General features: G+C 52.0%; 1 protein-coding gene across 1 annotated transcript; it reads right to left on the bottom strand.

Annotated features, from left to right (window-relative positions):
- Positions 1-6,897: 6,897 nt before the first annotated feature.
- Positions 6,898-14,615, bottom strand: NAGA (alpha-N-acetylgalactosaminidase). Its single transcript, XM_065887203.1, has 9 exons — positions 14,504-14,615; positions 13,564-13,699; positions 12,845-13,016; positions 11,838-12,015; positions 11,416-11,510; positions 10,496-10,657; positions 8,754-8,951; positions 7,499-7,642; positions 6,898-7,032 (listed from the first exon to the last, which is right to left on the bottom strand). Exons 1-9 carry the CDS (start codon positions 14,517-14,519, stop codon positions 6,898-6,900), a joined length of 1,236 nt encoding a protein of 411 aa, XP_065743275.1. The 5' UTR covers positions 14,520-14,615.
- Between the last annotated feature and the right edge of the window lie 704 nt (positions 14,616-15,319).

Below are 15,319 nucleotides of genomic sequence, written 5' to 3'. Positions count from 1 at the left end.
CTTCCTTAAAATAGCTATTTTGGACTCTTTAACAGGTAAGCTGCAGATCTCCATGTCTTTGAGGTCAGTTACTAGAAGATTATTGTTATCCTTTGGTAGTGTCATGTTTCCTTGGTTTTTCACGTTCCTTGGAGTCTCACATTTTTGTCTTCACACTTGCAGTAGCGGGCACCTTCTCCAATTTTCACTGACTTCGGGAGAGAAATCCCTACCATCAGTCCTGCTAGAGATTCTGAGGCTTTTTCAGACCATCTATGGATACACCTCCACCATGCTTCTTGCTCCCTCTTGTGGCAGAATTCTTAAGCTTGTTTGCCTTCTCTTGATCCTGCAACACACCAGGCCAGGTGCTGACAGCCTCCCTTTTGTTCTCCCAAGGGCTGAGCTAAAGCTCAAGTGTGTGGTCTCTCCCTCGCCTGCAGACTCAGGCTGGCTTTCTACATAAGCTCACAAGCCGTCTGCCAAAGCTCACTCTCACCACCATCAGAGAGCTGGCCACGGGTAGGGGTGTGAGTGGGTGAGGCACACGGAGCACTGGAGGGGCCTACAGGCCAGGTGGGGGATCTGCAAGCAAGGTGTCCCCAGCAGCTCCTGGGCAGGCTCCTTGGAGTCTGCAGCACAGTTAGTAGGATCTGCATCCTTTAATGCCCTCCAAGTGTCCTATCTGCCACGCTCCCAGACTTTTCCCACCCCCGCGTCAGCCAGCTCATGATTCTGTACTCTGGATGGAGTGAGAGAGGAATGTGCCTCTTTGGCAATGTCCCACACACCTGGGGAAGTCAGGTGTGCACTGGCATGCTTCACTTTCCCCTGTGGGAGAAATCAACGGCCAAGAACGTCTCACCCGGTACTGAGCTGTGCTGCCTTGGGGGAGGGGTGATGTGGGTAAAATCAAACTCTTCCTCTTTTCCTCTCCAATGTGTCCAAACCTCTATTTTCTTTCTCCAGTGTTGTGCTGTAACTTCTCCACTGGAAACCTGGACTTCCACAAAGGCTCGTTCGTCTGTAGCTGATTGTCTAAGACATTGTTCTCCAGGGTCTCCCACACTGTGGCTGAGAGGGGCTGGAGCCGGCTCACAGGCCACTGCAGGGTCTACAGCCAGGACCGAGGTCCGCATGCCTATTACCTGATGCACAGGTGGGTAAGACTTCTCCTGGGTCTCTTGGCACATGGTGCTGGATCCCACAGGTGCTACAAGGCACTTCTGTCTGTAGATGGATGCCAAATTGTTGTTGAGTGCAGGGATATGTGAGGGCTGTCTTATTCAGCCATGTTGCTGACGTCACCCCACTTGAAAAATTCTTACTCTTTACCCTGAATATCCAGCTGACAGATGATATTCTTCTCCCCTCTCTTCTTGTTCACCCTTTCATGGATGGGAATGATCTGGAAAAGAGTGAGGATGGCTCTATTCCTGGAGCCATCTGATGGGGTAAAGACGGCAGAAAAGTTTGGATAACATTGAATGGGAGAAAGGGAGTATTACAAGATTGTACTGCATTTTACCAGGAGTCTCGAAAAAGAAGGAAATAGAGCAAGAATCATTAATGGGAAGCTGACATCTGACTCTGATATATCTGATACACACAATCACCAGTAGTGGTAGAGAAGATGTCCATTCCTAATGACACCCAATTCCATCCTTCTTCATTCCTTCTCTTGGGCATCCCAGAGCTGGAAGATGTGCACATCTGGATTGGATTCCCCTTTTGTGTATACTGTTGCTTTCCTGAGGAATGCTGCTGTCTGTAATCCAGACCGAGCATATTCTCCACGAGCTCATGTACTGTATTCTAGCCATGTTGGACTCTTATGGACCTGGACTTGTTCATGGCCACCATCCCTAAAATGCTGGGCATCTTCTGGTTCACGCTCAGGGATGGAGATATAGATATAGATATAGGTAGATAGAAATAGTTTTTTACTATATATATATATATATATATATATATACATATAGTAAAAAAAACCCCAGTTTATCTTCTTAACCATTTTTAAGTGTACACTGCAGTACTGTTAACTATACCCACATTGCTGTGCAGTGGATCTCTAGAACATTTTCATTAACACTATACCCATTGAACTCCCATTGCCCCCTCCCCCAAACCCCTGCCAACTATCATCCTACTTTCTGTTTCTATAGACTACTTTAGATGCCTCATATAAATGGAACCATATAGTATTTGTCTTTTTGTGACTGGCTTATTTCACTTAGCCTAATATCCTCATGTGTCAGTTCTTTACTTTTGTGGCTGAATAATATTCCATTGTATGGTTAACCACATTTTGTTTATTCATTAATCAGTTGGAGGACATTTAGGTTGTTTCCACTTTTTGACTCTTACGAACAATGCTGCTATCAACATCTGTATATAAGGTTTTGTGTAGACACGTTTTAACTTTTTGGGGGTACATACCTAGATGTGGAACTGCTGGTAACTCCGCTTAACCATTTGAGGAATTGCCAGACCATTTCCCACAGTAGCTGCACCAGTTTTACATTCCTGCCAGCAGTATGAGTATATGAGTGTTCCAATTTCTCCACATCCTTGCTAACACTTATTATTATCTGACTCTTCTAGCCACCCTTTTGGGTGTGAAGTGGTATCTCAGTTGTTTTTATTTGCATTTCCCTAATGGTTAGTGATGTTGAGCATTGGCCATTTGCATATCTTCCTTGGAAAAATGTCTATTCAGACCCTTTGCCCAGTTTGAAATTAGGTTGTCTTTTTACTGAGTTACAAGTTATTTGTGTATTTTAAATACAAGTCCCTTATCAGATACATGAGTTGCAGATATTTTCTCCCATTGTGAGGGTTGTCTTTTCACTCTTTTTAATATAGGCAAATCACAGTTATTAATTTCCCTCTGGTCACTACTTGGACTCCATAAGTTTTGGTTATGTTCTGTTTTAGTATTTTTGGTGTTGTGTACTTGTTTTCATTCATCTCAAAGTATATTCCCTTGTATGTGATGAGTCACTTGTGTCTTGCTTTCAAAATTCTCCCTTTGTCTTCTGAGAGTTTGATTATGATGGGTCTAGGTATGGATCTCTTTGACTTTATCCTACTGGTAGTTTGTTGAGCTTTATTGATGTATAGATTAGTATTTGTCATCAAATATGCAAATTTTTGAGCCATCATTTCTTCAAATATTCTCTCTGCCCTTTCTCGTCCCCTTATGTCTATGCTGTACGGTGTGTCATAGGTCTCTGAGCCTCTGTTAATTTTTCTTCATTTTCCTTTCTATTCCTTGGATAGGTTAATTTCAACGGACCTATCTTCAAATTTGCTGGGTTTTTTTTCTCCTTGGTCATGTCTGCTGAGCCCCTCTAGTGAAATTTTTCTCTCAGTTATTGTACTTTTCAACTCTAGAATTTCTATTTGGTTCCTTTCTATAAGTTGTCTCTTTACTGATATTCTCTATCTGGTGAGACACCATTCTTACCTCCTCTAGTTCTTTTTTTTTTTTTTCTCCTCTAGTTCTTTAGACATGGTTTCCTTTAGCTCTTTGAACGTATTTTAAATAGCTGACTTAAAATCTGGTACTAGGGTAAGTTAAAAACTCTAAAAAGCTTTCTGTTCTTACCAAGATTCTACTGTCTTTCTTGACTGAACACTCTCTGGGTTACTGAAAGCCTTTGGTTAATTTCCAGAGTTTAAAGTTGATTCTGATTATATATGGCAGACTTTTCATTGGTCTTAGAGAGAGCAAACTTTCGGTGGTTCTTACGGGACCATTTTTGTTGACCCTTTGCTTGGACTTTGATTCAAATAAACTATGGAAAAATATTTTTGAGACAACTGGTGGGAGTCCCCACCAGTTGTTGTGGGGACACATGTGTGTCCCCACCATGTGGCCACAGGGGTGAGGATTCCAGACTTTCACTGCTGTGGCCTGGGTTCAGTCCCTGGTCTGAGAACTGAGATCCCGCAAGCTGTAGGGTGCAGCCAAACAAACAAACAAAACAACAAACAAAACAGAAACAAACAAAAACCCAACACACCTGGCAAAAACTGAACGCAGCCTGGTTATCAGATTAAAACTTTTATTTTGTTGGCTAAGAAAATTGTATATTCAAGACCCTATTGCCTGTTAGAGCTCCACAGTGGTGGTTAGAGTTTTCTTTGATTTGCTCTCAAATACTCCAGCTTACGTGCAAAAGTATGTGTGGGACGAGAGATATGAAATAATGGCACGTGTTGATGGTTGTTGGATCTGGGTGATGGGTACATGCAGGTTCACTTACCATTTTATTTTTATGTTCAAAAATTTCTATAATAAAATTTTTTTTCAAAAAACAGAAGGGGTACCCTTGGGTCCAGACAAGGCTGCCTTGAACTGGGAAAAATTAATTTAGTCCCATACTGGCCTTGGGCGGAAGGGAGTAAAACAATGTCCTGGAAGATAGAGTGTGCCTTAAGAGAATAAAGGCTAACGTGATAGAACCAGTCAGGTACCCTCAGGATAAAGTTATACAGCAAGTAAAGACATGTAACTATCTCTGTGTCTGGAAGGCAAAGGAACTGACTGGTCAAATCCATGCTGGTCCTTGGCCCCAACTCCCAAGTCTGGTGGTCTCCACCACATCCCAGGGGGGTGGAAAAGATTTCTTTCCTGGGGCTAGCAAAAGAAGTGTTTCTGCCCGAAACCATTCCGCTTGGCTTGCCTAGCACTATGACCAAGACCCGAAGCTGGAGCTATGCATAGGGTGACAGACCTCAAAGGGCAGAGGCCTGGGATGAGGTAGGCTTCTGTCCTCCTAAGTGACCCACAGCCTCAAGACACCAACTGGGGAAAGGGAGCTTCCTCTGATGACCCCAGACGCAATCAGTGGAGCTCCAGAAATCTTAAATTACACTATAAAATGTATGTTTGTGAGTTCTTTATAACATACTCCAAATACAACGACCTTAAACCCTGAGGGAGGGAACATGGGAGATCCACCCAGAAGAGTTCCCACAGGGCAGGACCATGCAAAGCCTGAGGCACTGGGTGCTCCCACATTCAAAGCACAAGGAGAACGTACCTAGCCTGGTCTGCTGCCAGCTTTCCAGAGGGGAACAAGAGCCACTAGGGAAGACAGGTGCCCTGAGGCTTAGCTAAAAAGAGGGCTTGGGAAACAGGAACCAAAGGCAGGCAGTCAAGAACCTGCCATTCTTTACTTTAATACCCTTTTCCCTATGAGGAGGGGCAGGATATATATCGTAAGACACAAAGAGCCCCTGGACCTTTCTTTGCACATAGCTGAGGGATCTGAAACTCCTCTGCAGCCAGGTTAGGAGAAGAGAAACTAAGGGAGGAGCTGGGGGCACTGGTGGGCAGAGGACAAGCTACACAAGCCCTGTGGGGGAAAGGCAGAGCTGACTGCCCTCGGCTGCATCCAGCCCGGGAGCGTCAGTGAGCGAAGCCCTGTCAGGAAGGGGGCGAGGAACTGAAAGAGGCTGAAGACGCTAACGCGACGTTCCTTAGCAGGTCAAGGGCCTTTCACTGTGCAGCAGATGGGCTGCTGAGTGCGGGTAGTGGCTGGCAGACCCTGTAATGTCTGAATGGGGTGGGGAAGAGGGCCTGGGACCGTCACTAGTCCGCCTCACCGTGCCGTTACCACCACCATGATGCTGGGCTGGCAGACCCTGTAATGTCTGAATGGGGTGGGGAAGAGGGCCTGGGACCGTCACTAGTCCGCCTCACCGTGCCGTTACCACCACCATGATGCTGGGCTGGCAGACCCTGTAATGTCTGAATGGGGTGGGGAAGAGGGCCTGGGACCGTCACTAGTCCGCCTCACCGTGCCGTTACCACCACCATGATGCTGGGCTGGCAGACCCTGTAATGTCTGAATGGGGTGGGGAAGAGGGCCTGGGACCGTCACTAGTCCGCCTCACCGTGCCGTTACCACCACCATGATGCTGGGCTGGCAGACCCTGTAATGTCTGAATGGGGTGGGGAAGAGGGCCTGGGACCGTCACTAGTCCGCCTCACCGTGCCGTTACCACCACCATGATGCTGGGCTGGCAGACCCTGTAATGTCTGAATGGGGTGGGGAAGAGGGCCTGGGACCGTCACTAGTCCGCCTCACCGTGCCGTTACCACCACCATGATGCTGGGCTGGCAGACCCTGTAATGTCTGAATGGGGTGGGGAAGAGGGCCTGGGACCGTCACTAGTCCGCCTCACTGTGCCGTTACCACCACCATGATGCTGGGCACAGCAGGGATGACTGGGGCGGGAGGCAAGCCTGGCATGGCCAGAAGTATAGTCTGCAGGTCGCGGTGGAATGAGGAGCCAGGAGAGGCCATACATCTTCCATGCGAGGTGAAATCTGAAACCAGCACCTTGTGTAGTGCCACCCAGAGTCCCCACCTGATCAGCCCCTGGCCCCAGGTCCATATTACAACTACTTGACTAAAGAACAGCTTTGTTGGTGACCCGAAGGAACCAAGGTCACTCCCAGGCAGTGTCAGCCTGTAAGGCCTTCTCCGGGCAGGAAAGTCGATCACATAATTCATGGGACTTCCCGACAAGAGGTCAGAGCTCCACTCCTAATTTTAAGAAAATTCCAAATCCTGATTTCAGAGTCAGTAAAAAGAAGGTCAGAGGCTAGAATCCTGACAAGTATCGGTGCCTCTGCCTATTGGGGCTGAGGAGGCTGGCCGAGTTGTTCAGCAACATCCATGGGGCTGAACAGATGAGGTAGAGGCCAGAGAGGCCACAGGAAGTCTCCCCAAGACAAGTTTCCAAGAGACTTCACACTTCTGCAGGGCGTAGAACCCGGCCCTGAGATTGCACTTTGGGTCTGACGGGTAGCAGAAACCCCACCTCCTGGCCCTCAGCACGTGGAACCTCCGTGGTCTGGGCTCAGTGGTGCTGCCACAGCCTGTCACACGTCCCAGCTCCTCACTGCTGGGGCGTCCCCAGCTTCCTGATAGGATACAGGTACCACATCACCACCCCGGAAGGGTTGATGATCAATGTGAAGTTGGTTTTATCCTGGAGGCCACTGATGATGTCACCCGTGTAGACGTTCTGGGCCTGCAGGGGGGAGGACAGCACTATGCCACCCTAAGAATGGCTGCACAGGGACAAACCCCCACCGCCCCCCACTCCAGGGGATGTAAGAGCCTGCACTTTGGTCTGTGTTGAGCCTCCAGGATGCCCTACAGAAGTGGGAGCCTGAGTCCCCATGACTTCCCCTCTGGCAAAGCCAACAGATGCCCAAGTACTGGCAGTGGTGAGGGGCCAGCCCACCAAGAACCTGAGAAATGTGCCAGCAAGACTGAAGAGGGGAAACACGCAGCCTCGGGGGCTGACGGGACTCATTTACACACGGTAGTTCGTTTATGTAGCTTGAAAACACCAGTGCAGAGCACAGCACCAGCCGGAGGACCCAAGGCCCACGGCTTAGGGGACGGTGTGTGAGTGAAGGGGCCCCCGTGTGAGTAGGACCCAGCAACACCCTCAGGGAAACCCAAAGCGCTGCAGGTAGCAGGACACTCACCTCATACACCTTGGAGCTGGTGAAGTTCAGCCGGGCGAGGGAGGTCCGGTAGGGATACGGCATATCTGTCCTGCGGCTGAAGAAGACTATAGCACTGGCCTCACTGGCCAGGGGCCGCACGTACACTTCAATGTGGGATTTCTCCTGGCGCAGAACATGGCTACTGGCTGGGGTCCCTGCTCAGCAGGCCCTGAAGCTCCCTTCCCAACCCGCCCTTGAGCTCTGGGTCTCGCCAGCCCACAGTTCCGTGTCAGGCAGAAGCTTGGAGAGGAAACCACAGCCCTCCAGCACGCAACTCGTCTAACTCCACCTTCCTTCCTTCCTTCCCTGACTCAGCAGACGCTCCCCGACACTTACTCTGTGCCAGGCCCCACGCCAGGACACAGATAAATGCTGCATGAGGTCCCGCCTCAGAGAGCTTACAGGATAACGGGAGAGACAGACGTGGACAGCCCCTGGCACTGGACTGGAGGGCACCGTCCAGTTAGAACGATGAGCTCTGCCCTGAGCAGCCAGGAGGGTGAAGCCACAGCCTCCAGAAGGCCCCTGGGCCTGGCTCCACCATCCACCCCTCTGGCAGGATTAGTTATCGCCTCTGGGCATCACCAGTTCAGCAGGTGCTTTCTATATTGGTGTAGATTTCCTTTTACTAGAGAGGCAAGGATCTGGGCAACGAGCACAAGCTTTCAGGTGACACTATCGGCATCGAGTCCTGTTGTACCACTTACCAACTGTGTGGCCTTGGTATAAAGTTACTGAGACTCTTCAAGTCTAAGTTTCCTCATTTGTAAAACAGGGAAGGAGCATCGACCTTCTGAGAAAATGTATCTAGAATGTCTAGCACACAGTAGGTGCTCAACAACTAGTCTACACTAGTACTAGCAGTAGCTGTACTCCATGGCTCAAACAACTCCTAAACTCTGAAGGCAAAGCCCTACTTCTCTGCCAGCCATCATAGACTTGTGCAGAAGTTTTGTAGTTCCAAACCGAGGGGCCACACTGATCCCGTGTGCATGTGTGGTGATGTCTCCCTTCCCCAAATCCCACGAGCTGTCCTGCTCTGGCCCTGCTCTTACCCAGGCAAGTGAGGGACAGTCGAAGCAGCTCCCAGTAGAGACTTCGACTGAATGCAACTAGGAGGGATTGAGTGGATTTCAGAGGCCTAGTCCCGACCCCTGAACCTCTGGCCTGCAGACTTGTTTCCAGGGGAGCCCAGTCTCTCAGCCTCCCTTCCTTGCTCCCACACCCCCAGTACCTTGAGAATCCTGTGTCCTTGGATGCCTAAGGGGTCCTGGTTGATTTTGATCATGAGTGGATTCTGCAGAATGTCCATGTTCTGGGCCGAGATGGTACGCAGGTCCGTGGACATGAAGAGGGGGGCCGCCAGCACCGTCCACAGGGCCATCTGGGCCCGGGCTTGCTCGAAGCTGAGGCCAAAGTTCCCAATGAGCAACTGGGGGCAGAAAAGAGGATTGCTCAGCTCTGCCCTCTTCAGGGCGGTGGGCGTGGGGACCAACCCTAAACTTGTAGCAAAAGAAGACAGAGATGGGGGAGGACGGCCAGGTGTGGGCCCTGGTTCTACAAACACCATTCCCCAGCAGCGTGGCCTTGGGGTGGGTCAAGTCACTTTTCAGAGCCTCAGGTTTTTTCTTCCATCAAGAATATGAGGGTGATAATATGCTCTGATCACGTCACAGGTTGTTCAGAGGATCCAATGGATCCTGTTGCCAAAAGCGTTTATAAACTGGAATATGCAAGTCAAGAAATACAGCCAGGATGGTAGTAAACCAGACCTGGACAGAGTCTCTGCTCCTGCCACTAGCCACCCACCTGCCCTAACGACAGCTGACTACACCAATGGGCACTCCTGTCCTCAGGGCAACCAATACACCAACAGGACACAAACGACTCCTGCTAACTCAACACTCTTGTGTACTTAGTGACACCAATTTAACTAAGCACTGTATATGTGCCAAACCATGCCAAGCATTTAAAGGGTCATCCTTCTGGGGACTTCCCTGGTGGTCCAGCAGTTAGGACTCCTCGCTCCCACTGCAGGGGGAGTGGGTTTGATCCCTGGTCAGGGAACTAAGATCCCGCATGCCATGTGGCATGGCCAAAAAATAAAATAAAATAATTTTTAAAAAAGGACTTGGCCCTGGGCCTGGTGCCTAATAGGTCAATGAAGGTCAGCTCCCCTCCAGCCCCAGGGAGCTGAGTCCTGTTTGCAACATCAGCCATGTGCTGGCCTAAAAAAAAAATAAAACAAAAATAAAGGGTCATCCTTTTAACCCTCAAAACAACCCTACATATATAGCAGCTACTATTACTATTTCCATTTTCCAATTGACAAAGCTGGTCACAGAAATATTAAGTCACGTGCCCAAGGTAAGTGGCAGAGCTGGAGCTGGAACTCTAAAGCAGGTCAATTTCTGTTTCTCCAGGCACCTCTCCATCTGGCCTAGTATTTGTAATTATTATAATCATCACTGACGGTAAATACTCGTTGACTAAAGAGATAGCTATAAAACTGCAAGATAAATTGCAAAGAAATTTAAGTGATCAGGGCTATGAGTAAGGTAGGTATGAGAGGCCAGTTCTGCCTGTGGAGGGTAACACTACAGAGCACTGAGAGAGGGGTCAGAGGCAGACCTGGCAAAGAGTCTAGGGAAGGGTGGCAAGAGAGTGTGGACTATCTGTGATCTTCACCCTATGGAGGAATAATGTCTTACACAAGAGTCCCTACAGATCAAGTTTCAAGACACATCAGAACCGCCTGGGAAGACTTAACAATGGGCATTCCCAGGCCCTCTCTGAACATTCTGATCCAAGAGGTGGGGTGGGGCCCTGGGAACAGAATTGTAAGCGCCCAAGACAAGTCCAGCACGGCTGGTTCAAGGACACATTTCTGATATGCTGATCTAGAACCTGGCAATGAGCGTCCAGGAAGACAGCATAGGGCAGTGGGCCCTGGGCCATCCCCCTCCATGCTGGTACCATGTCTGGGTCGTTCCAGTGCCCAGGGCCTGCCACCGGCTGCAGAATGTCCTGGTGGGTCACAAACCAGTCCAGGATGGAGAGCACGCTGCTCCAGGAGTCCTGGATGTCGTCATAGTTGCGCCAGAGGTTGCAGATGTCTGCCAGCAGGGTGTAGTTCACCTGGATTTGGGGGGAAGGCAGAGTCCAACACCAGAGTCATACTCTAATGCCTGGAGCCCTGCACAGGGGCTGGGGAGCCTCAGCAGGAGACACAGAGGGTAGGGAAGGGGGAAGAGAACACACCTTGAGCGTGTTCAGGATGAGGAAGGCCTCGGAGGGAGGGGCCCTGCTCTGGGGCTGCCCGGCCTCTCCTCCATGCGCGCTGGTGCCAGGAGCCGACCCCTCCCTCTCACGCCAGCTGGGGCCAAGCCCAGGGTATGGACCCAGGCTGGCGTACCATAACCTTCCCTACCACACCCCCACCCCCGTGTTCTCTCAGTGAGTCCCACCCTCTGCCAGGGTTCTCCCTCGGGTCTGCAAGTCTGATTCCACCCTTTCTAGCACCCTACATGCCGAAGCGTCCCTGGTGAGAGGCCCACAAGGCCTTTCAGAGGCCAGGCCCCATCTGCCTGGCCTCACCAGCCTTCTGGATCTCCTAGCCCACTCGGCAAAACCCAGGATTCTGACTGCTTGTTGGGTGCTGTGTCAGCACATAACATATGGTTCCCATGCCTTGGATACCCATCCCTTCAGCCCACCTGACAAGTGTCTCCTCTAAGACCCTGGGCTAGCTCAGGCCCCCTCAGGTACTTATGACCCTTTCCTAGACCTACAAATCAGCATGTGAGCAACTATGATGAGAGGAGCCCTGGCTGCATAGAAGGCAAGGAGGCCTGGGTATGAGGAACATTGCCAGGTGGGTGCACAGAATGGCTTACCTCTGGGGGGAGGCCCCCTTCGTAGGCTGGCCAACTGCAGGAGAAGGCGATGGGGCGGCCTGTGGCATTCAGGGCAGCAGCCATCTTGGGGTACCCTGGAGAAGTCCAACCCTCACATTTTAGGATGAAGAGACACAAGATGAAATCTGGGGCCTCAGCCCAAACCTCCCACCAAATGGGAGGGAACTACAGTTCAAGGAGGTGCTTCCCCTGTACCCAGAGCTGCAAACACTTCCCAGGTAGGGGCATGGTACCAACCCATCTTTAGGGAGCCTGGAAGCCAAGATCCCCCTAGGCCCTGGGTGAGGGGAATTGGGAAATGCTACCCCCTAGGGGCCATACAGACAGATGGGCACTGTGGGGCCTTCCATGGCCACCCCTCCCTGTCTACCTAATGGCCCCCAGCCAGCTGTGGGACCCACCCTCGGCCCGTTCCTCGGGGGTTGAGAAGCAGCCATCCAGCTTCAGCATGTCCACCTTCCACTTGGCGAAGGTTTGAGCATCCTGGACCACCTTGTCTAGCGTGGTGCCTGGGTAACCCATGCAGGTGAAGTTGCCCATGTCTGCGTAGATGCCCAGTTTCAGGCCCAGGGAATGAGCCTGTGGGGGGTTGACAACACACTGGGCTCAGGCAGGACCTCAAGGAGCCGCCTCCCAGGCACATCTGACCAGGCCCCATTAAAACCTTCAATGATGGGACTTCCCTGGTGACGCAATGGTTAAGAATCTGCCTGCCAATGCAGGGGACACAGGTTCGAGCCCTGGTCCGGGAAGATCCCACATGCCATGGAGCAACTAAGCCCATGCGCCACAACTACTGAGCCCGCATGCCACAACTACTGAAGCTCATGAGCCTAGAGCCCGTCCTCTGCAACAAGAGAAGCCACCACGATGAGAAGTCTGCACACCCAACAAAGAGTAGCCCCCGCTCACTACAACTAGAGAAAGCCTGCGCACAGCAACGAAGACCCAATGCAGCCAAAAATAAATTAATTAATTTTAAAGATATAATAAATAAATAAAAACCTTCAATGACTTCCTAAAGCCCAAAGGAAGGGGTCTCAGCTTGCTGGCCTGGCCTCTGCCAACCATGATACTTCCCCTCCCTCCAACACACACACCTTGCATGGGCTGTTTCTGGCCTCTAGGCATTTGCTTCTGCCATTCCCTCTGCCTTGAATGCCATCTCTCCAGTATCAGCTCAAGAACTGCTTCCTCCGGAGAACCTTCCTGAAATCCCAGGCTGAATAAGATGTCCTTCCTTGCTCTCACCCACTACAGTGGGTCAAAACTACCTGTCCATGTATCTATTTCCTCCACCAGACTGTGAGTTCTCAAGCAGGGATTACAGAAATGAGCCCTAAGTAGGATAAGGTGGAAAGAGTGGTCTGGCCCACAGGCCAAGGGGCAGGGCTGGGGTGGGGCTCACGTAGTCAGCCAGGAAGGCCATGCCATTGGGGAAGCGCTTGGGATCAGGCACCAGGTTGCCTTTGGCATCACGTCCACCAATCCAGCAGTCATCGATGTTAAGGTATTCGTAGCCCAGGTCCCGCCATCCATCCTGCGCCAGCCGGTCAGCCATCTCCATGAAGAGCCGCTCACTGGCGAGGGGTAGGGGACAGGGCTGCTCAGTGGCCCAGCACGGGCCTAACCTTAACCCCACCCCCCTTCCTCAGAGCTTTTCAAACTTCTTAGATGCTCTGAGTGTGAATCCAGCCTACAAGTACCATGGCCTTGCTGTCAGCTGAGGACTAAGCCAGGTAACAAGTGTGAGGGGTACCAAGGATTATGTCATGAGCCATGAGCAGGGTGGAGCAAGAGGAGTGACGGGGCCCCCAAGCCAAGAAGCAGAACCAGGCCAGTGGGAAGCACGCGGGGTCCGGCCTGGCCCTTAACTGTTACCCCCTTTCCATAATCTCAGTGGCTGCGTCCACCACAGGGTCCCTGTCCCACAGACCTGAGGTCACCACAGAGGCCCCAAGCTGGTCATGAAGCTGAGTGTCAGAGGTCTCAAAAGTCACCTCTGGTTGCTTTCTCTCTGGGATGGGGGGCTCTAACCCTGCCCTCTTTCCTAGCTGACCCCCACTCGCTGCTCCCACTCTGTGAGGGCCCTAGGCAAGCCTGTTGGGTGGTGCCGACCTTACTCACCTGATGCAGTTCTTTGGGTCCTCGTTACAGTCAGTGTTGCAGCGGAAGCGTTCCCAGGCCAGCCAGCCCATGGGTGGCTTCCGCAGGAGCCCATTCTCCAGAACCAGCACCTGGGACACCAAGGCCAGCAAGAGCACTGCAGGGGGTTGGAAGGATAACTGTGAGTGGCTCCTATAGCTCCAGCCCTCACCCCACCCCATCCACATGCTGCCCAGCCCTGCAGAGGCTGCTGGCCTGCACATTAGGGGAACTAGACTCTCGCGCTTAAGGTGGAATGGGCTCTTCCTGCAACTCCTGGCTCCAGGAGTGCTGTGAGTGGGCAGACGGTGCCTGGGGTGGGGCAACGTGTTTGAGGCCCAGATTCCCACTTTGCTGTTACCACAGCAGTGCTGGAATTATCAAAAACTAACACCCTGAGGTCATATCCCTTCTACACCCTGACCAGCTCCCCCCACTCCATTCACACAGAACTTGACAGTACAGTGTAGCCAGGGTCTCCTGAGTCCCATCCAGGGCTCTTTGTTCTCCACAGACACCCAAGAGGCTTCAGAAGGGCTTAAGAGGCCAGCCGGTTGGACCTGCACCCAGCCAGCTCACTTTCCCTCTAGGGCCTCAGTTTCTTTATCTGCAAGATGGAATCACTGTACTGACTTTACAGGGCTGCTCTTATTACATGTTGATGTTAATAAGATAGGGCCTCTGTGCTTTGGGGTAGAGGGGGTGCGCAAGGAAGAGGCCTCTTTGGAGGGGAACTGATTCCTAGGTGGGGAGCACCTCCTCCTTTCCTGGCCCACTTCCAAGAATGAGAGGAACATGTCTCCCCACATACCCACATCAGGGAAGGAGGCCCAGACGCCACAGGATTGGAACTTCCTCCAGGTAGCTCCCACCCCCAACTGGTCACCTACCCTCCCAAAGCCACCCCCATCCGTGTAGGTACCTGTCTTCAGCAACATCGCTCTGGACTCAGCGTCTCAGGACCTGACCAGATCTGCTGCTTTTACCAGCTCTATATGTTGGGCTCTGGAAGCTAAGAAACGTTAGAAAAGCACTGGCGTCACTACTGCCTGGCTAGCCCTGCCGCCCTTAACCTTGGGTGTGGATCCCACACTGGGTCCCCAAGCCCTCTCACCGCTCCCCCCCTCTACCCCAGCCATCACTTCCCCGAGCCCGGGTTCTTCCGGAGGAAATACTAAACAAGGTATCTTGGACGTTAGACCGCACCCCTTCTGCACTGCTGGGAACCCCGAGCGCCCAAGGGCGGCCCTCTGCCAGACTGGGGTCAGAGAGAGGCAGCGACAGGCTCGAGGACAACCAGGAAGAACGGAAGCGGCGGGCCGGGACCAGGCTCCGTATTCCCTCCAGGTCTGGGTTGCCGCCCCCCGTCCCCAAAGACCGCAGGCCCAGCGGCCCAGCACGGGGACCCCAACCAGAGTCGTCCACATTTGACACTCACCCCTTCCAAGCCGCCTGCTTCGGTCTCCGGAACCAGCCACCACCGCAGTCACCTGATTCGCTTCCGGCGTTCCAGAGGGGCGGGGCCTCACTGCGCCAAACCTTCCCCGGAGGACCTAACAAAATCCCCCTAGCAACGTCCTGCCCCGCCCTCTACCGGCCCAGTAAGCCCTCGGAACCTCCCCAAGCCCCACCTCCTTCGATCTCCGGCTCTGCGCGCCCCCGAGGCAGGCACGAGCCAACCGCGGCTTCACGTGAAGCTAGTCCTTTCACCTCTGCTGGGTTCCCTGAAGGCGAGGAT

Source organism: Phocoena phocoena, chromosome 11 (assembly GCF_963924675.1).
Source record: "Phocoena phocoena chromosome 11, mPhoPho1.1, whole genome shotgun sequence".
In the NCBI taxonomy this organism is placed as follows: domain Eukaryota; kingdom Metazoa; phylum Chordata; class Mammalia; order Artiodactyla; family Phocoenidae; genus Phocoena; species Phocoena phocoena.
The sequence above is the reverse complement of the archived record's forward strand: the minus strand, read 5'-3'. Positions and strand labels throughout refer to the sequence as shown.

What these genes read in the sequence shown, in the direction of transcription:
- NAGA (XM_065887203.1), bottom strand. An exon ending in GACCCAAAGAACTGCATCAG is followed by an intron (nt 13,017 to 13,563) that starts GTGAGTAAGGTC and finishes ACCCCTCGCCAG; the next exon opens with TGAGCGGCTCTTCATGGAGA. An exon ending in CCAGCTCCAAGGTGTATGAG is followed by an intron (nt 7,033 to 7,498) that starts GTGAGTGTCCTG and finishes TCCCCCCTGCAG; the next exon opens with GCCCAGAACGTCTACACGGG.